The 26,225-nt window shown below is 47.4% G+C and overlaps 1 protein-coding gene across 19 annotated transcripts in view; it reads right to left on the bottom strand.

Moving 5' to 3' along the window:
- Window positions 1–26,225, bottom strand: part of EXD3 (exonuclease 3'-5' domain containing 3) — a 300,891-nt gene that overhangs the window by 135,650 nt on the left and 139,016 nt on the right. For 18 of the 19 annotated variants that reach the window (XM_064468665.1, XM_064468669.1, XM_064468675.1 and 15 more), the window contains 8 exons: window positions 20,932–21,098; window positions 14,302–14,440; window positions 13,742–13,955; window positions 12,911–13,020; window positions 11,564–11,774; window positions 10,287–10,453; window positions 7,708–7,878; window positions 610–663 (listed from right to left, as the gene is read on the bottom strand). In XM_064468665.1, the coding sequence (XP_064324735.1) occupies window positions 610–663; window positions 7,708–7,878; window positions 10,287–10,453; window positions 11,564–11,774; window positions 12,911–13,020; window positions 13,742–13,955; window positions 14,302–14,440; window positions 20,932–21,098 (1,233 nt within the window). The remainder of the gene's footprint in view (window positions 1–609; window positions 664–7,707; window positions 7,879–10,286; window positions 10,454–11,563; window positions 11,775–12,910; window positions 13,021–13,741; window positions 13,956–14,301; window positions 14,441–20,931; window positions 21,099–26,225) is intronic. The other variant, XM_064468672.1, reaches the window with a different exon arrangement.

Here is a 26,225-nt window from a genome sequence, read left to right as displayed (position 1 = left end):
TAGGTTCAGTATATTCCCACCAACACTCCATTTTGAAGTGTGTCTCATGAAGGGCTCTGAACATCTGGTGCTGAGGGTAAGGCTGGATTTTGATTTGGGTTTTTCTGTGTACCTACAGGAACACAAAACCTCTACAGCCAACAGCTTCCACCAGGACACGTGCTTGGTGGCTTCCATTCTCTCCCTTCCAGGCCTGAAGAAACGTCTTCAAGTGCTGAAACTACGGCAGTGTGGAGCCAGTCAGTAAACAGGACTCTTTGTGATAAAAAGTATGGGAATTGAGCTGCCGTTCACCTGCCAGTGAGGCCAAACAGAAACACTTTGTTCTGGATTGCTTGGCTTGATTTCCACCCCCCGCCCCCCACAGAGAGCAATCGCTCCCCCCACTGCTGCAGTACTCAGTAAAAAAAAAAAACTTCACCCCGAGCTTTGGTCGTTCAGAAGCAGCAAACCTCTCAAGACCCTTAATGAAGTTTTTAGTGCAGAAAACATGAAAAAGCCAAGCCAGCTGTTGCATTCACATCTGACTTTTCCTCTTCTCTACACTGCACATCCCAGACCACGCAGTGATACAATGCCAGAAAAATGCCAGAAGCTCTGAACACTTACGGTCTGATATGGGAGTCCAGAGGTTAAAATGACTCTTCCTTCCTGTCGGGCAATCTGGAAAAAACAGTAAAAACCATAACGAACATGGGGTGAAGTTACACCGGATTGAAGCCTTCCTTTCAGTCAAAGCAGAGGGAACATGAACTGGCAATATCGAGTCTTCCTCTCCATTGTCGACACACGCTAGGCCAAGAGTATCTGGGTCTGGTTCAACAATATGCTCTTGACAGCAACAGCAGCTCAAGGTATCGCTTGCTCACTGCATGTCCCCTCTCTGCCATTACCCGCCTTCCCTCACATGTGCTGGAACAAGCTACTCGTGCATCTGCACTGCAGATGGCCCAGGGAACTGATCCACCTTGAAATAATCCTATCAAAAACCTTTCTATCTTTTTTTTTTGCCTTAACCCAGACTATTTCTATTTCCCCAGTCTTGGCCACAAAGAAGCAAGCAGTTCTGCTCGTGCAGCAATGCACAGGGGAGAAAGGAAAAAATAACCTAAGCAGGTAATTCCAGTAAAAAAAAAAAAGTGCCGTTAAATGTGCCTGCAAACTTCGTAGACATTAACAGAACAGTGCTCACTTCGCTCCTTACAGATAAGATGGTGTTATTTTCCCAGCAGCCCAAGAGCAGACATACAGAAATTATGCACCCTTTCCAGGCTGCAAAGAACATCTCCATCAGAGTTTATCACCTCCTGACTTGCAATCCTGCACTTTTATCAGAGGTGTTGCCCTTCAAGGGAAAGGTCTGCGGTGAATTATCAGGGGACTCGTTACCCGCACTTCTGACCTTTGCAATAGAGTAAAAGGCACTTTCAAATGGTTTGGTGCCAAAAGGAGATACTAAATCTGGCACTGCAATTCTTCACAAGGATGAAAGTGTGACTGATCTTCGTATGATTAAACGACATCCCTCCCTCCTGCCCCTTCACCCCCTCCTGTAGGAGGGAAATAGTTTCATGGCCGTAGCGACAGAAGGATTCCCACGTGAACCAGCACTTCAGCTATGCTAGTGCTGACAAGAGATTGGCACCTGAAGGTAGGCACGAGATTATTTCCCTTCACTGGCTTGGATTCTGTTGGAAGCCCCCACATTTTTCACCGTTTCCAGATGTGTGTCATGGAGGTCTCTCTTCTGGATCAGAGTTTCAGAAGCCTTGTCTGGATCACTCTTTAACCCTGGAAGGACACATTTGGGATCCGTGTCCTGCTGCACTTCCCGGACAGCCTGACACCACCAAGCACAGCCAGGGAACACACACAAAAAAAACCAAACCAAGATTCTTGAACTCTGTCTTGGACAGCTATTTTCTTAAGACTCACTGGACCTATGGCAACGTAAAAACAAGGGGGAGAAGGTTCTGAAGGCACAAATCTCCATGCAGTCAACTAAGCAACCATTTCTTTCCTGTCCTGACCTTTCAGGTAGCTGCTTCTCTCCCTTTTTTGTGAAGTCACTCTTTGGCTGCCAGTTCTACACTGAGAAAGTGATTGGCAACAACTAAAGCATCTTCCTACAGGCAAAATTACTGTATTTCTATCAAAATCAACCCCCTCTCTCAATTAAGGAAAAAAAAACATCCCCAAGAGCAGGAACCTTTAAGTGACAGCAGAGGCACCCCGTGCTGCATGCAATCCTAGTACATGCAGTTTGGGTTACTGAACAGCCCTGCCAACAAACCACCCTCACGGCACATTAGTGAGAGAAGGCCAGTAAGGCAACAACAAAAGTTCACCACAGTGATTTGCCAACAAGGGAAGAGAGATGTGAAATTCCTTCAGACCCATGTGTACTCCAGGGTAAGTCTGAGGATTTCATAGCTGGAACACTCCATTCTGACTTCCTGCATCCAGGGTTAATTAGTTCAAGCTTGATAAATCCCCTTATCTAAATGGCTCTGCAGAGACAGGCAAAGAACATCAAATAAAAAGGAGAAGAGCAATAACTCTCCCAGCATGTTTTTCCGCCTCTGGAACAAGGACCGGGAGAAGCATGCAGAGCTAGAAAAGCCACGTGATAGCACACATCTGACTGAAACCACGGAGAATGCGTGCTGGAGAACAGGGTACAATTCCTTCTTTTCCTCTGAAAGAAATAATGGAAGGCAACGCTGGGACCATCCGGGAGACGTGTGCTCGGAGAGGCAAATAAAACAAAAAGAACCATTGTGCTGGGGTGGGTGTCAGGGACTTGTGCTCCACATCCCAAGGGCTGCAGAGAGGGCATTGGCCTCAGTTTCACAACCTATTAAAAAGATAATATCAACTTCCTCTGGAAAAGGCTTAGGCCTTCTGGATAGAAAGCACTCCCTAATAACTTGGTATTAGCATTTAGCTCTTAACGTGTCTGTCTGTTCAGCCAACTTTCATCTTGCAGAGACGAACAAGCTCAAATGAATTACTCCTGGAAGGGCAACAAATGATGAGAGACGGCAGAGACCCTATGCTTTGAAGCCAGCACCCACAGCAGAAGTATTTGTGTCAACCTAAAGGATCCTGAATTAAGGCCAAAGAAGGTTTTGAGAAACAGCAGCACAAGGCTGTAGATCTGTAATTTAAAATTTAGAATTTGCCAAGGCAGCACATGACACATCTCGGGCAATGCTACGTGTCCTTGAAGAGGCAAACTGCAGTGTTCCGTTTGCAAGGCAGCACTCCAGGGAAAGCTGTGACCCCCTGCGGCGGCAGAGGTGAAGCAGTGATCTTGAGCCTAGGCCACCAAGGGCCCAGTTCAGACAAAAAGGGACCAGACAGAAAGCATCTGCTCCAGGATGTGTTCTGGAAAATCACCCAGAGAAGGATCTGCTAGATAAGTTGATCACAAACCTCAGTCCAACGCTGAAGCCCCCTATCTGTTATCTCAGGCTCTTTTAAAACAGACAGTAAACCAAAAGCTTAATAGCTATGAATACAGTCCAGTCCTGCAGTGCGCTTGGTATACTGCTGCTATTTCAACCCTAGATTTCTCTTCAGCATTCCTGAAAACCATAAATTGTACAGAGTTATTGCATGATTTCATAATGTGGCCTTAAGTACCACATCAAACCATCAACCCAATTTTGTTTCTTAACATAGACCCATTTGTACCAAGGTCTCCAATTGAAGACATCCACTTCCTGCTGACCAAACATCAAAAGCGAAGTCTTGATCTTAAAGACAGAACAGTTCTTCATCTGTCCTCTGCAGAATTACTCCAAGACTGGTGGGGAGGAGAAAAACTAGCAAACTGAAGAATGTCCTTTACATCAAGAATATGGAAAGAGACGTTCAAAGTTGAGGTGAGATCAGAGATGAGATTCCCCCATTACACAAAACTCTGCTTACTGCGGTATTAGAAGTCCCCTTTGTGTCCCATGGCTCCAAACCAGTCCAGGGCAATTTAGATCAAGGTGCACGTTGCTCCAGCTGGCTCCTGAGATCTATACAAGCCTGGCCCTCCTCTCCAATTGACCGGTTCACCTGGAGTTTTGGGGGAGTAGGTGTAACCGTGCAAGGGAACCTTCTACACCAAGGGAGTTGCAGGAAGCCAGTTCTACCAGCCTTCTGGTTATTATCACACTTCAAAAGATACCAGGTTTGCCTTAGCGTGCAAATTATTCTTAGAGATGAGGATGATTTTGAAGACCAAGAGCACAGTCCATTAAAAAAATAAAAGAAATCAACCCACAACTCAACTGAAGGGATTTTGAGATTCCACCAAGTCTTCTATTAGAAAGTAGTGACCTAAAAGACTACCAAAATTTTCTGATAAGCTTCTGCTCCACTCCTGAAGTACAACATTGCAAGGTCTGTTGTAGTCACTTCAGGCTGGCTGGTGATCCTTTAAGTACGGGAATCATCCCACTGCTCTACCTGATTCTGCAAAATTGCAGAGAAAAGAGGAACGCCCGCTGAAACTTTCCCACCTCCTTCCAATTATCCATCTAGAAGGTCCAAAAGATAGGTTTAAGATTCCCTGCAAAGAGAAGTTTGCAGAAGACAAGCTGGAAGACCCGGCTAGAAACTTAACAGGCACAGGGCATGATTTAAGTAAAGAAAAATGTATTAATTGGAAATAACATGTTGCTTATAGGAGTAAGTGCAAATACAGAGGGTGGCTTACCTCCACAATGGCAGCTGCACGCACAGAAGGATGCTGCATAAGAGAGATCGAATCTCTGCGTTCTTTACTAGATGGAGCCATTCTTTACCTTGAGATAGAGTCAGGAGTCCTGGTGAGGAATGGCTGAATGCATACAGCCCTTCTCGAGAGAGGCTTCCCTATTTTAACACACAGCAGGGAGCCAGGATCGGGCCAGCCTGGGCCACTACCCAAAGCTCTCCAGAAGGGGCTCCTACGCAAGATGCAGGACTGGAGCAGTGTTGCGAGGCAAGAACACGTTTCAGGGAAAGCATGCGGTGAATCCCCCAGCTCTCAATGCACAGGCTGCTAAAGTCAGGTAAAGGAGCTCATTTGGCACATCTGGTACCAATTTCACCCCCCAGCTGCATACCTGCTTTGCCAAATACTTGTGTGCATTGTGCTACAGCAGCTAGGATATAAACGTAAAAGGGTAAAAGTGTTACTGCCACCCCACCGAATGAGAAGACTTAGGAAATGACACAGGACCCATACTTGGACATAAAGCTGCTCTTCTCAGGGAGGCTGGTGCTCATCAACAGAGGCTAACATGTTTTTGTAAGGATGGACTGTGAGCTCTTTGCCTTCAACATGAGGACAGATTTAACTGGAGAAATCTTCAGTATGATTTTCCACTATTTTTCCATTTTTAAAGATTCTTCTGTGTCTACACTTACGACAGGTAACTTTTAATCAGTCACTTCTTGATTCAAGTCCTAATTAAATAGCACCATTAAATACGCAGAATGCAAACCAGTGTCATCTCACAGCAGCTGAACGTGGGCAAGCAGGGGAATGCACTGGCTTGTGGTGTCGGGTCCTGCTCTCATGGGCTGGCAGATCTGAGATTGCAGAGCCGGCTTGATAAACCTGCCATGACAACTGTTGTCCAAGATAAAAGATTTAGCCAATAATAGCAGCACAACACGAAGCAGTACACAGGACACTGACTTCAAGTTCAGCCTGGGAATGGGTTTTCTCAAACCAATTACTGCCACACGCAGACAAAAAAAAAACAACAAGCAAAACAGCTGCCCACGCACAGCCTACAAAGCTCTCAGGCGTTTAAGTTCGATCTCAAACAATAGAGGGTGAAGGACAAGACCTACCTGCCTACCAATACTTGAAGTCACTTTAACAAGCAACAGGAATGAGAATAAGGAGCAAAAGCCAGGTGATTCAGGAGTTCTTGGCACAAGGAGGTGTGTAATATGACTGATAAATCGTGTACCAGTACTTAAGGGGCAGCTACAAAGAAGATGGAGACTCCGTTTTTCCACGGAGTCCCATGGAGAGGACAAGGGGGATGGACACAAGTTGCTCTTGGGGAGATTCCCATTGGACACGAGAGGGAAATTTTTCACAGTGAGGACAGTCACCACTGGAATAATCTCCCCAGGGAAGGGGTTGCCTCGGCCACGTTGGGCACCTTCAAGAGTCATCTGGACAGGGTGCTGGGCCATCTTGTCTAGACTGGGCTCTTCCCAGAAAGGTTGGACTAGATGATCCCTGAGGTCCCTTCCAGCCTGGGATTCTGTGATTCTGGGATTCTGTGACTTTAATGAAGAACAAACACTAACTCTGTACACATTTATGTGTTCATGGTGACACTAGTTTGAGACTGTGTTGGGACAATTCCCGAACTGTCTGTCGCGTATTCAGTGGCCAGAATCCAAACCCTTCTCCTGGCTTTTGCAATAACAGTTACAAGTTTTTGGGCGTAGGATGGTCAACATTCAACTTTTATTAAATCAGGACTAGTCAGATATAAAGCAGGAGAAGTCTATTTTTATCTTTGATTATCCAAGCACAGATCAAAGGCTCTGCAATACAGTAACACTCCAAGGGCTTTTGATAGTGAAAGGATGTTTGTCCAGTCACCATAGAGAAAGCAATGTAAAACATCCTGTCCATAGCACGATAAGGTATCAGGATGAGAAGCGGAGACGGGGCTCTGGAGGGAGGCAGTGAGAACTAGTTTGTTTAAATGACTTGTGCAAGTTTGGCAGAGAAGAGATATTAATTATTTCTGCAGAAGTTAGAGCCTGCCCCGGACTCAGGCCAAGCAGACATCTGAAGAGGAAACATCCTGTGAACCAGGCCGGGTGATCAGTGCACATTTGATAGCGACTCACTGTGTGGGCTAGATATCTCCGTTTCTGGCATGGCAGAAGTATGTCTGAAATGAAGAAGCATGTGTCTCTTCTCTGAGAGGCAGAGGGTCAAAGTTGTTATGGGAGTCCAGATCAACGTTTGTTGTCCCCACGTATGTTAGAGACTCTTCCTTTCCCAAACATTTCACTTCAAATTGTGGCCGAACACCTTTGAGTCATCTCACAAGGTGGTAGCCAGCCAGGACATTATATGACAACTTATTATGGGAATTTTCCCTTTCATATTGCACAGCCATCTTTTGATTATGGTTCTGCTCAATTGACCGAGGCACAAGGCAGGCAAATACCTTCCCTGTGAGCACAAATTGGAGTCCATTAGAAACTAAGGGAATTTTGGGTTCCTTCCTCTGATTTTTGTCTTGTTGCAAATCTACCACCACCTCCCCATCAAAGACACTTGAGTCTGCAGGTCACACCTTTACACTCTGCTCGTGGTCCTCTAATGACTTGAAACATCCCAGCTGTCAATGACACAAACACACCGACACAAATAAGGTGTGAGAGCACAGCACTCTGTGCTCAGCTCCCACCTCCTGGAAAGAGAGGCCTCGGCTCACACACTGCTGTAGGGCCTAGCTGATGCCAGACACCATGTGGCACAGCTTCTCAGACTGAACCAGAGGACTGGGTCTCAGCATGGGCACAGGATGCACTGGGCAGCTCCTGCCTGATCAGCGCGAGTGAGTAACCACTGCAGTTATTCAGTAAGCAGCAGGGCTTCCCCAAGGAGCACAGATGGGAGCCATGAACACACACACACACACACACACACACACACACACACACACACACACGACTAACCTCAGCAGCTTTCCTATGGTCATCCTGATTCTCCAGCATCCGGACATCTACACCAAGGCAGCGAAGATAGCGCCCGAGGCCTTGCAGCATGTTATCGCAGACCACACTGAACTCCTTTGGGGAGATGGGAGCAGGGGGACATGAGGTCTCCTTTTTGGATCCTTTGCATTGCTACAGAAAGGCAAGAGATCCGTAAGAAGCAGAACAGAAGGCTGGTTTCCAGTACATTTGTGTTTTGCCTCCCTGCATTCACCCACCATAGCAAATCCAACTGTCCCCTACCACCTGTATTACAACCTCCCCCGTGCTCTGCAACACCTCTAGTTCTTCCTTCATGTCTTTTCTACATCGCCCACCTACCACTTGGGCAGGAGGCAGCACATGATGGGGCTAACTCTGAATTATCTATTCACTCACTGGCCAGCTGGCCACCCAAACTGGGGACCTGCAGCCTTTCCCTGGAGAAATGCCAACCTGGCCTTCTTTGCTCTACACAGACATTCATTTTCATGAAGTCACAGCAACACGTCTTCAAGACTGCTATTCCCCTAGTGAATTAGGCTGCAATTAATATACATGTGCCAAAGTTATGGTTTGGGAAAGGGATCTGACAGACAGAGGCAGAAACAGGTAGACAAAGCAACCACGTCAACGTTGTTATCTTGGGAAGTTTAAAAATAGGCAGTGTCTCTGAATTCTGTTTATTTTATTTCAAATGTCTGCTGCTGGGGGAGTTCCTGCAGCTGGAGACTCTGTCGTTGGTAGGCTCCCAGAAGTACAATAGCTAAATTCATGGAGAAGGGAAGTTATTAAGGAATCTCCAATATTCAGCTTTGCCTCCAGGAACTTGAATCAGCTGGGATGACTGAAGGACACAGCCACCAACTATGCAGGGCTACGGTCTCTTTGGAACCAGAGTTACTGTGGCACTGCAGACCAGCTCTGCAGGAGTTGCCTCAGGCCTGGAAATGCAGCACACCTTGCAGACACACCTGGGCTGACCACGTGAACGAGCTCAGATCTGACAGCTCAGTCTGAGAGATGCTGCACCTCCCTGAAGCTGGTACATGCACTCAAAGTTCTGCAGCACCGGGTAGACTGGACTGTCACCGGCTCCTGCAAGGACTTTGGTGGATGCAGCTGTGTCCTGAAACATCAGAGTGCTGTGATAATGGATCAAGCTGACCTTTCGATGTTGAGGCAGTTGGAAGACACTAACCCTGTGCTGCTGCTTCTATTCAAACAGCTGTGAAGGAGCAGCAGCTGGCTCGTAGCTAGTGTTTATTCAATGGCCAGCAATGTCATACGTAGCTTTTTTCTCATGTTTCATGCCAACAGAGAGCAAAAAGCTTATAAAGGAGAATAGTGTCATTAGCCCCACTTCAGTCAGCGGCCCAGGAAACACTGGGAAAGAGAGCTTGGAGTCATGCAGGATGCAGTCAGGAGAAGTCTGCTCTTCTGAGCCCCAGTCCAGGTTTTACCAACCACCTCTCGGTTAATGAGTCTGACTGTACAGACCACAAAGATGACCCATGAGTTCACAAGGTAATTCAAGCCTGAAGTACTTACTTTTCCCATCTCTTCAGCAGCCAGTCAAATCTGTTGTAACATACAACATTCCCATGAACACAGAGTGCTGAGGAAACTACCGAGCAGCTTTGTGTTTTACTGCCTAAGACTAATGTGATACTGTACATTTACACACACTTGATAAGGAGGATCCTGAAAAGGTGGCTATAATCAATAGCATCTCAGTCCAACCATGGAAGGTAGTATTGACTTCAGGAGGTAAATACAATTTTGGGACTACTCAGAATGATACACAGCCATAGTGAGTCTTCACAGTTAATAAATAAAACTCTTCTTCTGCTAATGTTTTCATAGGCACATAAACAACCAGATGGTCGCATTTTAAAAGTAAAATTTTATTAGTAGGAGAGACGGAGCAGTCACATTCCAAGATATTTAAGCAGAGTCACACAGCTCCAAGTTATGGCCAGTGGAATTTTATGGCTCTGTCACAACATACATTGCAGGGGGAGGCTGGTAATGGAGTATGTGGTGGTGGGCAGGGAGACAGAGAAAAGCCATCAGCAGAAAGACTTTTTTGATCGATTGTTCGTTTTTAACTTTACAGACTTCTGCTCCAGACGCAATAAAGGAGGCATTCTCAAGGTGAAACCGAAGTCTGGAAGCTCAGTTAAAAGCAAAAGTAAAGAAGTCAGTTTTGAAACCTCATTGATGCAACACATAGGCCACAGAATTCAGACCCACACCACTAAGGAAATGTGGCAGGAGCATTTCTACCAGCAAGGTTAGCTGGATTCTGCCACACAGATCTGCACCAACATTTTGCAAAGATGAACCTAAAATTGCAGGGAATGCTGAACCAGGGCGAAGGAGAAAGCACATCTTACCAGTAAAGGGGAGGAGCGAGGAAGATGTTTGCTGCAATTGTCCTGAGAACAGACTACAAACAGGCACGCCAGGCATAGCTAACAGTGTGACTGAGAGACAAGGCAACATATGATTTGCAGGGGTCTTGAGCAACATGCAGCTCTTTGAAGATGTTTACAAACCTGTCCAGAAGGTGACGGTACTTCTTGTTTATGCAGCTGCTTCTTTGCCCTGGGTTTTACGCTTGGCTTTCCCACCAGACTCTCTGTCAGGTCTGAACTCAGACCAAAGCTTGCTGGGTCCTTACAGAGTTTCTCGTAGATCTCCAGCAAACAGTACGCATCTGAAGCTGAAATTAAGGGAATAAGAGCCTCATCTGGTTTCATTCAAAAGTAAAACTTTTGCTTTCCTGATGCAAGGAAGAGCCCTCACCTTTGTAAATGGCACCGCACGCAACCAGCCTGCGAAGCTCCAACTTACTGATGTTGCACCCTGCACTCTTACCGGTTCAGTGAGCATCACAACTTAACACCCGAACACAAAGAGTCAAGGCGAAGGAGCTCAAAGAGCGACAGGCCCTCTGCTGTCTCTGACTCTAATGTAATACAAATTGTAGTGTGCCTGCTCAAGCCACCACACGATAGCTTCAGCCAACCCACCTCACTCTGCATTGTTACTGAGCGGCAGCTGCCCGCGCTTTATTATCACATTCCAGCTACGGGAAGGTAACTTCCCCACTACATGCAATATCTTACGCTGAGTTGTTTGCAATCGCCTGCCCACACGCACTGCCATGCGGCCTCTGCTCCTTGCAACGGGAACTGTCTAAGTCTCCAAGCCAGTTTTACAAGTCCTGGTGATTAACTTTTGTGGGAACTGTGTCAGCTTCAAGGATAGTTGAATTTAACAAAGGGCTAGTTCTCTTCAGTAGACTGTCCTTTGATGCCTCAGGAAAAGATTTAGTCCCAGACTTCTGACTCTGGAATAATCAGCATTAAACTCCACTAGTCCCTCCACAGTATCAGCTCTGTGCTGCAGCTGACACCACGTCTACCCATCTTTAACCCTGCTCTAACAAGCACTTCACTATGACAAATAGACACAGCGCTTGTTTCCCAGAAAGGCTGTGAAATGAGAGGCAGAAGGAAGTGGACTTTCTTCCTTTCAGTTACTGAGAGGAGTTTCCACTGAGGTGATGTTTCATCAGACAAAATCTGCAAAGCACAGGAATTCTTTCATAAGGGAAATAATGAATCACCGGACAGTTTAAACTTCAACCATTAAAGCCACGTCCACAAAAGGATAAACACAACATGTGCTGGCTTCTCTGAACAGGAACTAATCTGCAAAGCCATTTTCTTCATTTGTTACTTAATGATTTTCCTAGTGATACGGAACAGACAAACACAGCCTGTAACGGACAATCTGTAGCACCTTGCCACGAAGTCAGTGACCAGACCTGCATAGAGGATCTGTTCCTCCCGGAGAGGCCGTTTCTCCCAGTTAGACAGCTGCTCTGTTTTATCTAGAGGCTTCCCCAGCACATGTTGCACCAAGAGGCTGAGTCCTTTCTCCGGCTGCCTCAACTCTCTATCCTCGCAGCTCTGCTCCGGGGACAGAACATTGACCTTCCGGTCACCCTTCTTCCAGTCAATGGAGCTCTTCTGCAGCTGATGGAAAGAAAAAGATACAAAATACATGGTTATAAAACAATTTCTACAACACCTTGTATTCCAGTGGGCCACGCAGCAACCCTATCATTTTTATCTTTTGTCTGGCACGTTGAATCCCGTTGTCTCAGAGAAGGGCTGGGATGGCATTAGATATATATGGTATCTGCTTACTTGTTTAACAAACACAATTGCTGGAAAGAAATCTGTTTCATAGCCAGGGAAGGAAAAAAAGCACGTTGTCATACAGCATTGTGTCAGAGCAGGAGGGCTGTGACTGTCACTTCTCAGAGGTTTGCAGGGTGCTCAGCCATGCTGGAGGCTGTTGGGCACCAGCTCAATAAAAGTATAGCAGCAGTAGTTCAGCACCTTTCTCCTTCCAGTTCCAGGGAGAAGAGGTGTTCCTGTAACTCAGTGGGCAATGGCCTTTCTGCAGTTGCCATGTCTCAGATCAAGCTGAGGCAATAACTGTTGGCAGGTACTTCTGACCCTGAAGCACTTCCCAGGTTAAGCTATCAGTTCCAAAGATCTGGGTTCACCTCAACTCACAGCTTTAAACACGGTCTGTAAATTTTACCCGTTAAAACGGCGGTCTTTAACATTTCTGCAGACTGCTAAAAACTACTGTGAGCAAATCCAGAGACAGCTGGACTTCAGCTAAACAGAAATTCCTGTGCTGAATCCACCAGCAGCCCTCCTACAAACATTGCAAGTTCTCTACAAATCTTTAACTCCATAATATCTGCTCCAACACTGCACGATCTTGGAACATCAGAATTTCTATAAGAATTTTCTCTTACTGAGTTCAAGTAAGACTTGTGCTTAGCAACTCTGTCCTAGCTGAAAGGAGCTATGCCTCCATTTCAATTGCTTTTTCATAGCTGTTGTAAAGGCTATGAAAAATGTTATTAGTGTATCAAGCTCTAACTTTTTAGCTGACGAAAACTAAATGCTTCTGACTTTCTTTACAGAATTACATTACCCTGGAAACCCCAAGTGGAAAAGGTCTGTTTACTCATTTAGCCGTATCCCTGCCAATACAGGATACAAAAAGACAATGCTGTGAATTCATGACAGTTATCTACGAGCTCACGGAGGAGACACAATTTTCCATGTCTTCATGTGTTCATCCTTACTTGTTTGTCTACTCTGAGTAAGTCCACCACACCTTGCGCTTGCTTATCCGTGTCTTTCAAAGCAGACCACGTGGCTGCAAGGCTGTTAAGGTCTCCAGACATCCCATAACCTGGAGAAAACAAAAGCCCAAATCACACAGGTAGGAAAACTCAAACCATGGCTAATGCACTGCAGCTTTTTCTAGTTCAGAGACAAAATGCTGACAATGTATGTATAAACATCGGTGGAACAACTGTTCAGACAGGTGGAAAGGCAGACTCCCACCTATCCTGCTCCTAAGGGATACTCTTGCAGATCAAGATTGGGACAGAAGAGGTGGATAAAAAAGCTGAGTTTAAGATCAACTTAAAATCTGCTAGGTCAGTGAAAGGCAATTACGAATTTGGCCTTGAACTCCGGGTTTAATAACTCCTGCAAAAGCCTCCAAACAGAATCTAAAACAAGGTATGGTAAGCTGGAGAGCTCTGGTGTCCAGCACAGCAGCTTTGGGACAGGGCCAGCAAATCCAGAAAGCTCTGGATGGCAGATTTCCCTAGACCACTGAAGGCTGGGTGCAAGTCAGGGTTCAGTACGGAACTAAGATAACCTCAAGTCTGAGGGGAGAGTCTAAATCAGAAATCTTGGGCCTGACCTGAAATGGGGAGACAATTCTATCATTCCCAGTTACACTGGTCACCCTGCTTACTGGCATGGCAGTATTTGAACACTCGGGCTACAAAAGCGGGTTCTGTGAAAAATGGATTTAGAGAATGACAACCCCAAGAGGATCTAGGAATTACACAGAATAAGCTGTGTAAAGACCCGAGGCAGAGAGACGAGACGCACGTTACCTAGTTTAGTGATGGCTGCATCTGAATAGAGCATCTGGATAAAGTGGGGCAGCTTCTCCTTCTCACCCTCCGTCTCAGCTTGCTCGAGGAGCCGTGGCAAGTCAAGCAGGAACACCTCATCTTTCAGAGCAATTTGAAGCAGGGAGACACGGGGCTTCCCGACCATGCCGAACGAAGGCCTCCACTCCATGTCAATGCCAACAACTTGCCCAGGCTGCAACATGGACAAAAGGCTCTTCACTTAGAGACTGTCTACACTTGAAAGCAGCCTGGACAGTCCCTGTCCAGAACACAAGCGTTTCCCTTCCAACAACTGCATTTCTTTGCTAGTGTGCAAACTGCTACAGAGACAAGTAACTTTCACAGCACACCTGAGCTACCCCCCATGGGGACCTTTCCCGGCACATTCCCCAAATCAGACAAGCCTAAAGGAAGCAGCTGTTCTTGACTTGGGGAGGGAGACATTTGATGGCAGCAGCCCACATCCAACCCTGCGTACCAGCCTGTTATGGAGTTTCTGCTCCTTGATCCTGCAAAGTAAATATCAGAGTAACACTCACCTGCAGCACCTTCTCCCAGCACTGCAGTGTCTCTTCCCATGTCTGCAGGAAGTGAATACTTGCCCGTGGAATAGGAAGCTGGTAATAGTCCTTCTTCTTACTTTCTTCGTAATTATCTGCTTTTGTGGCCTCTTCTACCCTGCACAGAACCAGATGCAACAGCTTTAAGCCATGCAATGAGAAGAAATCCTGGATTGGAGGAACATCAGGAAGTCTTAAGCCCCTTATTTCACCCTGGCCTCTAGTTCCCCATGCCACTCAACTTTTTCTCTTACCTCCCTTTCCTCATTGCCCCTGTAATCTCAGCCTCCCTACCTGGACTCATCCTCTCTTTTTATTCCCACCACAGAAATGGTAAGGTATCCCAGACCTCACCACGTACAAGCACTGCAGAGAGCACCCAAACCAAAACACTTGCTGGAGTCAGAGTCCTAAGCCTTGGCCTCAAAGCTCAGCTCTCTTTCCCAGAACTGATGCAACTTGGATGACAAGGTTGGGCAGCTGTTTCCACATTCAGAGACAACGCATTTTAGATTTACTGCTTTTTGCCCTTGAGGTTAACATGGAAGTCTGCTAGCTCCCACAGTGTAACACATAACAGAGGAGTCAGCTCCGACCAGCACTGTGTCCGAACAGGAGCTTTGCACTTCCCCACAGCATAAACTGGCTCAGAAAGAGGCTTTCAGCCTGCTCCATGCTCAGATCACTGCCAGCTGGAATGGGTGAATCTGCCTCATCACTTTATAGTGCAATGTCTTGGGAAGGCTTCAGGGACCTCCCTGATGCTATGCAGCTTCTTCTCCTCCATCCCCTTCCTGTAAAATGTCCACATAGGTTGCACAAGAACAGTTGTCCTACATTACACAGGGATAAAATGAGAAAAGTTCAGAAACAGTTTCAAAACCTTCTATATTTAGGGGGAGACAGCCAGCTGAACCCGCAGACCTTGCTTGTGCTACTCCCTCCATTCGGGTTTCAGATGGCACCACACAGAGAAATTCAGTATCTGTGTATTAATACCCTGGGAATGTTGGGAGCTGCCTGCAGAAATGAGCTAACTGATTTCCTACAACAGGATCTTACACAGCACATTTTCTTTACAAAATGCAGCAGAGTCCCTTGAAATGGCCTTGTAACTGGAAGGTCAGCGTCCTGCGGTGGTATCTCAGGCAGATGATGCAATCAGAGGAAAGAAACTAATAAAAATTTCTGGACCGTCTCTTTCCCATAGAGACTTGAAATGGTTTATTATTTGAGAAACTATTTACTAACCTTATGTTTAGGGGACTGTGTGACTAATTTTGTAGCATAGCAGCTTTCACTGTACAAACACTCTTTTCTGTGGGTTTGTGTGCATGGGGAAGTCAATATTTGTGTAAAATATTTAATGAAGGTGTGCAGTCTCAGGTCTCCAGGAATATTCTCACCTGCAGAGTTCAGGAGCCACATGTGGTGTGACCAGTGGCAGAGATGATGTCATTTATATGCTGGTACCACCTAGTTCCCTACAGCGTGAACACCCTCTCTGGGAACCTGCTGCTTTGTTACCTCAATGAACAGGGCAGCCAGACTGCTTTATTAGGTTCCATGGCTCTGCTGATTTGATAGCAGCTACTGCAGCAGGTATCATGACTGCATGAGTAAACTGGGGCACAAAGGGGTCTACTCATCTGTCACAACTCCTCATGAGTGGCAGAGCACATCCTAATTGGTAGGCCTTCTCTCCACCCATACACAACCCAGGATTCCCAGAGCAGAGAGATGTAGTGCTGTTCTATCCTTCCAGATGCCCAGAGGCTGTGGCTCAGTCACACTCCTGTTAACTACCCCTTTGTGTTCTGAGGGGTTACACCTCACGGAAAAACCTTCTGGCTCCCAACTGGCGGCTGGTGCAGCTTCAGGAGAGAGGAGGAGGGCAGCTCCAGCAATGCATCAGCGCTAAGCAGAAGCATGTCTTAGACCAACAAGAGTTTCCTGTGCCCCCAGAAAGCCATGTACTGTTTGAAGAAGTGGGCCTTTGCAGACAGTGTTTTGAGGACAATTACATCTGTGTCATATTTCCTGAGGTTACGTGGGGTTTGAACATGAACCAGTGCAGATCTGCACTAGGAGAAGGATCAGATCCATGAAACTCAGCACATGAACTGTTCAAGGCCATTTGTGAGACCCTCCCAAAATCATCAGCATTAAAAAATAATAATACACCGTGCTCTCATTCAACTTCTACATAATTCAAGTTAGCCCAATCTACGCTCCAAAAATATGATTTCTAGTTATGAAAGCCGCAGTTTTTGCATAAACACCACTTCCAGGAGATGGAAATTTGCTGTAATGTTGAAGACAACAAACCTGATGATAAACCACTTAGAGCAGGTAACCTCGCTCAGTCTCAGGCTTGGTCTTCTCAAAATGTCTCATTAGGTCTCCTTATCCCCTAGTGACGTGTCGGCATTAACCAGGCAGCCAGTGACAGGTCCTAACTGTTAGCTGGAGTTCACAATTCTGACAAAAGACACCAGTAGGACAGTCCTGCACTAAGAACATAAAGTAAAAGAGAGCACCCAAATCATCTGCGTACAACTGCGCATTCTGCAGGAACAGGAGAGAGCCCCAGACCACACATGGCAGCAGATGAGCATGGGTGTGCAGACTCCTACAACAGCCATGCCGAGTGGGACCTTGCCTCCGCTTCCCACACCAAGAGCACAGCGCTGAAAGCATCCTTCTTGCTACCCAGGAAGCAGTGATCATCGACTTTCTGATGGCTTTATTCCTCCCCAAACAGGCAGTGTATGATGTCATCATCGACTCTGCCGGACACACAGTCCATTTCAAATCAGATTCAAATCTCCACCACATACACTGAGAAGTTCAGCTCCAAATATGAAGTTACTCCTTCATATTACAGGCTTCAAGGGCTACATTGGCAGGATGCTAAAGATATGGGCTATCAGCTTGCACAAAGCTGTAAATTAGTTACCTCTTGGGAGTGGTCAAGATTTTCCCACAAAATTTCCTCTAATCTCACGTGGCTTCTGAACTAGAAACACCAATCTCCATGCTAAAAAAAAAACCCAAGACATTTCACCAATGAGGGTAAGAGAGAGAAATCAGGCAAATGGTGCCAAGTCTAGTCAAGCACAACACCCTGGATTAAGGTGACTGATGTGTACAGCGATGCAAGAGTCCAAAGGAACCCCAAAATTACCACCGCTTCCTCTCTTTTGTTTTTGACAAAAGCCTTGACTCTGCTGCGAAACACGCGATTGCTCCTCGAGACAGCAAGGCTTTGAGCTACGCTGCACCCCAACCACACAGCCCAGAGCTCTCCTGCATTTGCACTGAGCATTCAGGGATAAGTCGTCTTCTGTGCCCAGAATCCCATTAGATGAATTCCTGCACATGAATGAGTGGAGAAAATGTTGCATGACTGTAGCAGGCCAGCAAGGCGACTGTGTTAATCACTCTGAACCCAAGGACCGTGGCAGCCTGCAGCCTTGCAGGAGCTTGGCTCACGGACATGCGTGGGCACAGAGGCTACAGGGCTGCATGTGGTTCTACCAGCCAGACCTCATCCGGCCCGAGGTTCCAGATCTCCTGTGCAGTCCTGGGCGAGATCCTAACAGGACCCTCATGCAGTATCACCTGCAAGCTCTGCAGTTCCTCAAGACTTGCAGCAGCCTGCATATGTGCAGGCCTTTCTGCGGGGGCGGGGGGCGGAAATTAAAAGTTTAAAAAAGGGTGCCAAACATGGTTATTGCTGAATAACTCTGAATAACTAATATCTCTGGTTAAACACCTTGTGGACAGAGTCACTGAAGCATGGCAGACACACCATCACTCATGTGAGTATAAAAGTGCTTTCTGGGGCTCAGCGAATCATCTGCATTGAGTCATTTTTTCAAATATAGCCTTTCTTCCTCCACACAGCATAGCTGAGAACTGCCTGGGATATTGGTGCATGAAGAGGATGATCTTGGGCCACTTTCCCAAAGAGACACAGCACAGAATTCCCAGAACCAGAACTACAAAGCCATGGTACTCCTCCAGATCTAGCTTCCTGTGAGGATCAGTCAGCTCCAAAGAGTTTAGGTGGCTATATGTCCACCATTTATCAGCAGTCCTGGTCAGCTAGGAAACTAGCGAATGTGACGCCCCTCTACAAGAAGGGTCGGAAGGAGGATCTGGGGAACTACAGGCCTGTCAGCCTGACCTCGGTGCCGGGAAAGATCATAGAGCAGATCATCCTGAATGCCATTACGCAGCACATGCGGGACACCCAGGGGATCGGGCTCAGCCAGCACGGGTTTATGAAAGGGAGGTCCTGCCTCACTAACCTGGTCTCCTTCTATGATAAGGTGACCTGCTTAGTGGATGAGGGAAGGCTGTGGACATTGTCTGCTTGGACTTTAGTAAGGCCTTTGACACTGTCTCCCACAGCATTCTCCTGGAGAAGCTGGCTGCTCACGGCTTGGACACGTGCACTCTGTGCTGGGTTAAAAGCTGGCTGGACGGCCAAGCCCAGAGAGTGGTGGTGAACGGAGTCACGTCCAGTTGGCGGCCAGTCACGAGTGGTGTTCCCCAGGGCTCAGTGCTGGGGCCGGTCCTGTTCAATATCTTCACTGATGATCTGGATGAGGGGGTTGAGTGCACCCTCAGCAAGTCTGCAGATGACACCAAGCTGGGTGGAAGCATCATTCTGCTGGAGGGCAGGATGGCCCTACAGAGGGACCTGGACAGGCTGGATCGATGGGCCAAGGCCAGTTGTGTGAGGTTTAACAAGGCCCAGTGCCGGGTCCTGCCCTTGGGTCACACCAACCCCAGGCAGCGCCCCAGGCCTGGGGCAGAGGGGCTGGGAAGTGCCCGGCGGAGAAGGCCCTGGGGGTGGGGGCTGACAGCCGGCTGGGCATGAGCCAGCAGTGCCCGGGTGGCCAAGGAGGCCACCAGCCCCCGGGCTTGTGTCAGCCCTGCTGTGGCCAGCAGGGGCCGGGCAGGGATGGGGCCCCTGTGCTCGGCACTGGTGAGGCCCCACCTCGAGTGCTGGGCTCAGGTTTGGGCCCCTCGGGACAAGGAGGGCCTTGAGGGGCTGGAGCGTGTCCAGAGAAGGGCAGCGGGGCTGGGGCAGGGTCTGGAGCACAAGTGTCCTGGGGGGCGGCTGGGGGAGCGGGGGGGTTTAGCCTGGAGAATAGGAGGCTGAGGGGAGACCTTATCGCCCTCGGCAGCTGCCTGAGAGGGGCTGGAGTGAGGGGGAGTTGGTCTCTTCTCCCTAGTAACAAGCGACAGGATGAGAGGAAACGGCCTCAAGCTGCACCAGGGGAATTTAGGTTGGACATTAGAAAAAACTTCTTCACCGAAAGGGTTGTCAGGCCCTGGCACAGGCTGCCCAGGGAGGTGGTGGAGTCTCCATCCCTGGAGGTATTTAAAAGAAGGGAAGACGTGGTGCTTGAGGATATGGTTTAGTGGTGGACTTGGCAGTGGTGGGTTAGTGGTCGGACTCGATGATCTTGGGGGTCTTTTCCAACCTTAATGATTCTATGATTCTATGTGCCTTCCTAAATTTTGAGCCTCTTTCAACTTCACACAGCTTTGTCTACACACAGCATACAACCTAGCCACCCTCTTCCCTCCACCCTTCCCCCCTGCTCCTCCTACACCAACCAACCGGTTCACAGAGATCCTTGACTGGCGCTGTTTGCACAGTTCTGTGCACTTGAAGTCAAGGAGTTGTAAGAACTCTTCTTAATATAAGGATTTTTCAATTCTTTTTTTTTTTTTACTTCTTCCTTTGTACTGTTGTTTCAGTTCATGCAACAGGATGAAGCTCCCATTGGGGAAGGAACTGCAGCTACGGCAGGCTAATCCGCTGCATCCAACACCTTGGTCCCAAAGCAGGGGAGGAACCACGGCATTGTGTCATTGGGATAGCATTAGAGGAAGAAAAGGGGACAGAGGCTAATTAGGGGGCTAAATACTTCTTAAGCTCGCTTGGTGAATTTGTGCCGGAGAGTCTGGTTTTATCCCAAATTCAATTAATGCAGCTCTTCTGGGATCTGACCCCAAAGGTCAAAAATTCCCATTACTTTTGAAAGCTTTGGATGAGGCAAAAATTACAGGCTGGGATGAAAAATGGCTTATGAGCTGTCAAAGGAGGAAGAAAATAAATACAATTAGGAAAAATTAAGGAACTTCAAGATTATTTTCTTGGCCATAAGTCTCCTCAAAGGCATTAAACCCAATTACAGTACAGTGGGGAATGCAGAGAGTATAGATAACTGAGAGATGTGTAATCAACTTAGTAAAATAGATGCATATTCAGATCCTACTGACACCATTTCATTTGCACTGTTGATCTGGCAGAGGGAGTCTGAAGACCCCTCTGCAGCATGAAGCAACCTCGTACAGCTTCTAAGTACTCAGAAGTCAGTTTAAAATGTACCTTGCACAGACATTTCCAGGCTTATGAAAAGGAAATACAGCACATACATGGCCAAGATGTGATCTGAGTAAATGGAGGAAGTTTTTGCAAAATTATCTCCCCAAGGAAGCATTATGGCAGATAACTTTAAGCAAATATGTAGCCCTTGTATGATAAGTAATCTACAGTGAAAAGGCACAAAACAGAGTATTTACCTCTCTTGGATCTGAAGCTTTTGAAGCTCATCGGCCACTCCATAAGGTAGCATCTCCTTAGGCAAATTGCAGCGTTGTGCCCATCTTGCCGCTGTGTTCAAATCACAGTAACTGATTAGCAGCTGTATCAGGTGCCCTTGAAGCCATCGATTCTCTCCAACTGTGCTCTGAAAGGGGAATCAAGGGTGAAGGTAGGTGAAATCAGTGCAATTTCCATCATGGGTGCTTCTACCCCCTCTCAGGAGACAGCATCCTTCAGGGGGTCCTGGGCAAGTGCAGAAAGGAACAAGAATCTCTCCACTGCAGGACTGATTTTGTTCAAACCCAGTGAGTGCTGCACTTGTCTGCCAAGAGGTGAAGAGCACATACTTTAGCCGAGAGCTCGTCAGGGTACTTGCATCCCCTAGACAGCATGGCTGTTTGTTCAGGGAATACCACTTTGCAGGTACAGCACAGAGAAAGAAGAGTAAAACAATACCAGCTAGCCTGACTGGTGACTAGCGTGTTATTTGCTCAGATACTGATTATATTAAGCAAAATCAGAACCAGAGACTGACCAGACAGTAAAGGGTTTTGCGTTCATTAAAAGGGTAATTACAGAAGGGGTAAGAGTTTGGATTGGTTTAGTCCCGTTTTGTGCCTCTACATAGCCCTGAAGTGATGCTGTGGCCTGATGTCCTGGGAGAGGCAGTTGGATGGCTTAGTCTCTCTCCAGGTAAGACAGTAGCGTGGGGCCTCCTCCAGCCTTGCGGGTATTTGCACAGGTAATTAGGTTTGCCAGTCACACATGGGTTACAGGTGGGACACATCAGCAAAGCTTTCCTGAGCAGCAGACTTTGGTGTTCACAGCAAGGAGATGGCTCGCTCATCGGCCTACAGCCCGCCTGCACACACCCCTGCAAAAACAGGGGTGCAGGTCCCTCCTCCAGCAACACGCAACGGCACCCTGTGCGGCCAGGCACCCAGCGCAACCCGCACGAGCCCGGCCAGCACTGCGGATGGGCCCAGGGTGTGAGTGGTGTCACCCTGTGTCGGAAGTAGGTCGTACCAAATGTGCTCTGAAAGTCCCACTTTATCCCCACTGATCATAAGAGGAATCCAGGGCAGCTCGCTCCAGCTGTGAAGAACTAGGGTTGGGTGCAAGAAATTCCTCCCTTTGAGTCTCCCTTTGTGTCTGTTCAAGGCCTCTGTGGACGTGACAACTGGATTATTGCTTCAGCCATACGGACAAACACAACGACCTCAAGTGTCGCTGCAGGAGCCTGTGTTACACGCACCGGCAAACAGGGAGGACAGTTTCGGACATTCCCCGTTCCCGGTTGTTTTCTGGCAGAGGCGAACGTGTGCCTGTGCCTCAGCACGCTGCGCCTGCGCCTCGGCACCCTGCAGAGCCTGGGGGCTCATGTACAAACTCACAACTGCCTGTGGTTTAAGCCCAAATACCCAGCTGTGAGCCGGAGTGGCTGGAGTACGGCACGCTGCCCACCCTGGCATGAGGGGCAGCTACTGGCAAGGGGCACAGCAGACAAGTAGGGCCCATAACAGTCTCCACTGTGACAGCTGGATTCACCAAAGCTCTTTTGTCTTGCTCACCCTGTCGGTGGGTACAGTTGTAAGAAGAAATATGAACACAGTGACCCCAACAGTCACGGCAGCTACACGGGGGTGGGAATAACCCCCTCCTGCCCAGCCAACCCACCTGCGCTTGCAAATATCCCGGAGCCACTGCAGCCAGATCAACAACTCGCTCCTCTTGCCAGACTGATTTACTCATAGCTCTGCCTTAGAAGTTAATATTGCTAAGAAAACTTAATTGCTAAAACAAGTTAAAACTCTGCATGGTGGAGCAGGATCTGTAGCTATACGGCTATATTGCTGCTGGCACTACCAATGAGTATTTTTCAGTGTAGTGGAATGCTCAGCTATGCACTTAAAGTCCATCCCCACCCTCCACACATGCCACTGCCATCTCTCCTTTGCTGCCCACCGAGCGGCGCTTGCAGGGTCACAGTCTGCTCCCAGGGACTGCAGGCACCTTGCTTTCTCCACTGCATGTACAAACACAGCCCGACTGGCTGGTAGGCTGGGGCCAGCGGGCCTCATTCTTCACATTCTTTAAGTAACTAAAAGGTGAGAAGTTGTCTTCAAAGCAGACACCCTGCACAGAGATCAGGAAACAAACCTGCTGATGGCCCCAAGGTAAAAGGGAAGGAAAAAAGAAAGCAAAAAAGAAAAAAAGAATGACCCACCCCACAGAGGTGCAGGAGGGGGTAGACGCTTGGAAGAAAAGCCACAGAGAAATTTGGCATCCCAGGTAGTGCACGCGAGAAGCCAGCCTGCTCATAAAAACTGCTGCCTCAGCACTAAGCCTGCACCCCTGGGACTCTGCCAATTGCCAAATCACATTTCTTCTCATGGATATGTGGAGGAATATTTGTACCGCTGCTCCTAGGAGGCTGGTGGCACAGCAAGGAGCCAGTGTCAGCAGGACAGGGTCCAGCAGCTAACCAGGGGCTCAGTTCCAGGAGAGAAGCAGGAGAGGGAACCAGCGGAAGGGGCAGAGCAGGGAAGGATAAGCTATCATGTTAACACTTCTTGCCCTTTACATTTCTGCCCAAATCTTTCCCCCCAGCCATGCCAGTCCTGATACTTTGTGCATCTCTCACATCTCTGCCTCACGTGCCTGAGCTCAGACAAGCACCTAGCACATGAAAGAGGTCTGAATAACTCCTCCTGCCGCGTTTGCCAAGCCACTTCTCAGAGTCCTTCCCAAAAAGAACATATTTTCTTATTAACATCAGAGAGCAATTCCCTCTTTTAGCTTCCCCTGTGTCCATCCTATTGTCTTTCTGCCTTTTTTCTAGAACACAAAGTCTTTGGGGTTGGATCTCTCTTCAGTTCACCCAAAGTAAATTCTTAATAAATCTCATTATGTCAGCTTTATTTCTGGAAATAATGAGGTGCAGACTTTTCTTTTTTTTATTATTTTAACGATAACAGATTTATTCTTTCAACCACAAAAACAACTCTGAAAAGAAGGTTAATCTCTCCAGAGATATTACATCTTGCATTCTGAAATGGAAAATAGCTTTGTTTGTTTTTTATTGAAAAAACCCAACATTGCTATAAAGGGGAAAGGCTGCCACCGCAACAGCTTTGCAAGAAGCAAGAATGTGGAAACTTTGGCCCCAGAAGATGTGGGCACAGATACAGAGACAAATGTTTCACTAGGGATGACATTTCATGTATTTCGTTTTCAGTAAATTAACATTTTTCAAGAGGAAACTGGCACAGTTGTTCTGATCAACATCAGCAGCACCTCCAAGCAGGAGAAGATTATATGTGCCATGAGGCTTGTTTACATCCCTCTCTGAATTCTAGACATATCATACGTTCTTTAATCCATAGGTGCACACAAAAACCTAAGGACACCAACAATAACCCATGATTAAAGCTTTCCAAAATGACTCCTGCAGATTACCCACCCGTAAATCCTGTTCTTACCCGGCCGAATGTCTTACAAAGCTCACAACAGCCAATGCTGAGCAAGCTTAGGAATGTCCTCATCTTAACCCACAGCGTCAGCAATTCCTCCATCGCTATCAATATTTTTGGATCCAAAAATCCGATATCTTCTTTGGAAGACACCCTAGCCAAACCTAGATTACTCTTATCTGGATGTGTTAAGTCGCACTTCTGTTCGACACAATTCTCCACGTTCCCTCAGTATCTTTTACTGGAGAGTCAAGTTATTCACACCAGTGACACTGGCTATTTGCAGAGTCAGATTTTAATTTAACTTTTGAATGACTTGGCCGATTTCCCCTGTTCTCAAGTGCTTCCAGAATCAACAACAACAACAAAAATCCTGCTAGTGTAGAGAAAATGTCAAGTAGAATATTTTAGAGCCAACAACTTTAAAAGGAGAAAAAGAAAGCTGGACTTGAAAGGACAAAACCGCTGTAAGCGGTGGAGAACACCAACAGCATTTCGAAATTCACTGCAGTGCTGCAGGTGCTGGGCAGACACTTTTGTTTAAAGATTCCCTGGAACATCCTACTGTGTTAGTTTTATTGTCACTTTATTTTATTTGTGCTCGGGATTTCTGTTTGAAGTTAGCATCATTTGTACTATACGGAGAGGTGCCGCAGTGGTATGTCACCACTGGTATGTCATTGAAGGGAAGTCCTTTACGCATGAGATTGGAGCTGGGAGCATCAGCGCCAGCTCTGACCAGGTCACAGCCTGTTCTATGAGAGAGGGGGGGTCCTGACTTCTGGATATCCTACATAGATGGCACTCAGATAAAAGATGCCCATTTTACCCACACTCACTGAAGAACAGGGTTTCTTGTAAAAGCAGCAGGCCACTCAGGCATGGCCAACGCACACAGACAGAGCATGAGAAAAGCCATGCTTTCTCACCACTTGAGCTGTTCCCTGGCTCACAGGCACTGGCTACTCAGATGCACTAATTTATGAACTGAAGAAGAACAAAATAGCCTCCATTCACATCCCAGAAGACTGACTTTCAGATAGCGATCAGTGCGTCATTGACAGAGCCACACTTCAGTGTTCTGGAGGCCATTACCACATCAATGGCAGGGAAGTGGTCTTTCTTCTCTCTTTCAACAAAGCTTTGGCAATGCGGCTCCCTGGGGCATGTTCACACTACCTAGCTTCAGCTTTGTGAATCAAGAGACTCAGCTTCCCAGTCTCCCCATGCAATCAGCTCTTCCAAAAGGCAATTCAGAGGAGTCTAACTTACAATATCACTTAAACGGATCAAGGCAAAGGCAACTCTTAAAGCCAACTTGCCGCTGTATTGGGGATCCCCACAAGGAGCTTATTGTTCCTGGGCGACCTGAATGAAGCTGCTAGCTCGTTATGAGCAGCTAGGACAATATTGTGTGAGGAGACCCATCTGGCTCCATTTTTCTCTCTGCAGCTCCCACAATCTTGCCAACACAATTTCTCGTTCAGAAGTCCAGACACCACTACCAAATGGCAGCCAGAAGGGAAAAAACCGTATAGCTCGTCTGTTAAAATTCACCCGCTGACTGCACAGCCAGCCACATTGCTGCCAGCAGGCCGAGGGATGTGTTTACGGAGGGGACTCTGTTCTGCCCACACCCGGACACGGTGCCTATTTTTGGCAACCCAGTGTAAAAGGGATGCTGAAAATTAGGAGAGAGTTCAGTAAAGACCCACTGAGATAGTTAGCGGGTTGCAGCACTTGATGTGGAAGGAGGGGCTGAGGGAGCAGCCCTTGTTCAGCCTAGGGAAGGCTAAGTT

The sequence above is a fragment of the Phalacrocorax carbo genome, chromosome 18, assembly GCF_963921805.1.
Source record: "Phalacrocorax carbo chromosome 18, bPhaCar2.1, whole genome shotgun sequence".
Taxonomy (NCBI): Eukaryota; Metazoa; Chordata; class Aves; order Suliformes; family Phalacrocoracidae; genus Phalacrocorax; species Phalacrocorax carbo.
This window is presented reverse-complemented; position numbering and strand designations above follow the sequence as displayed.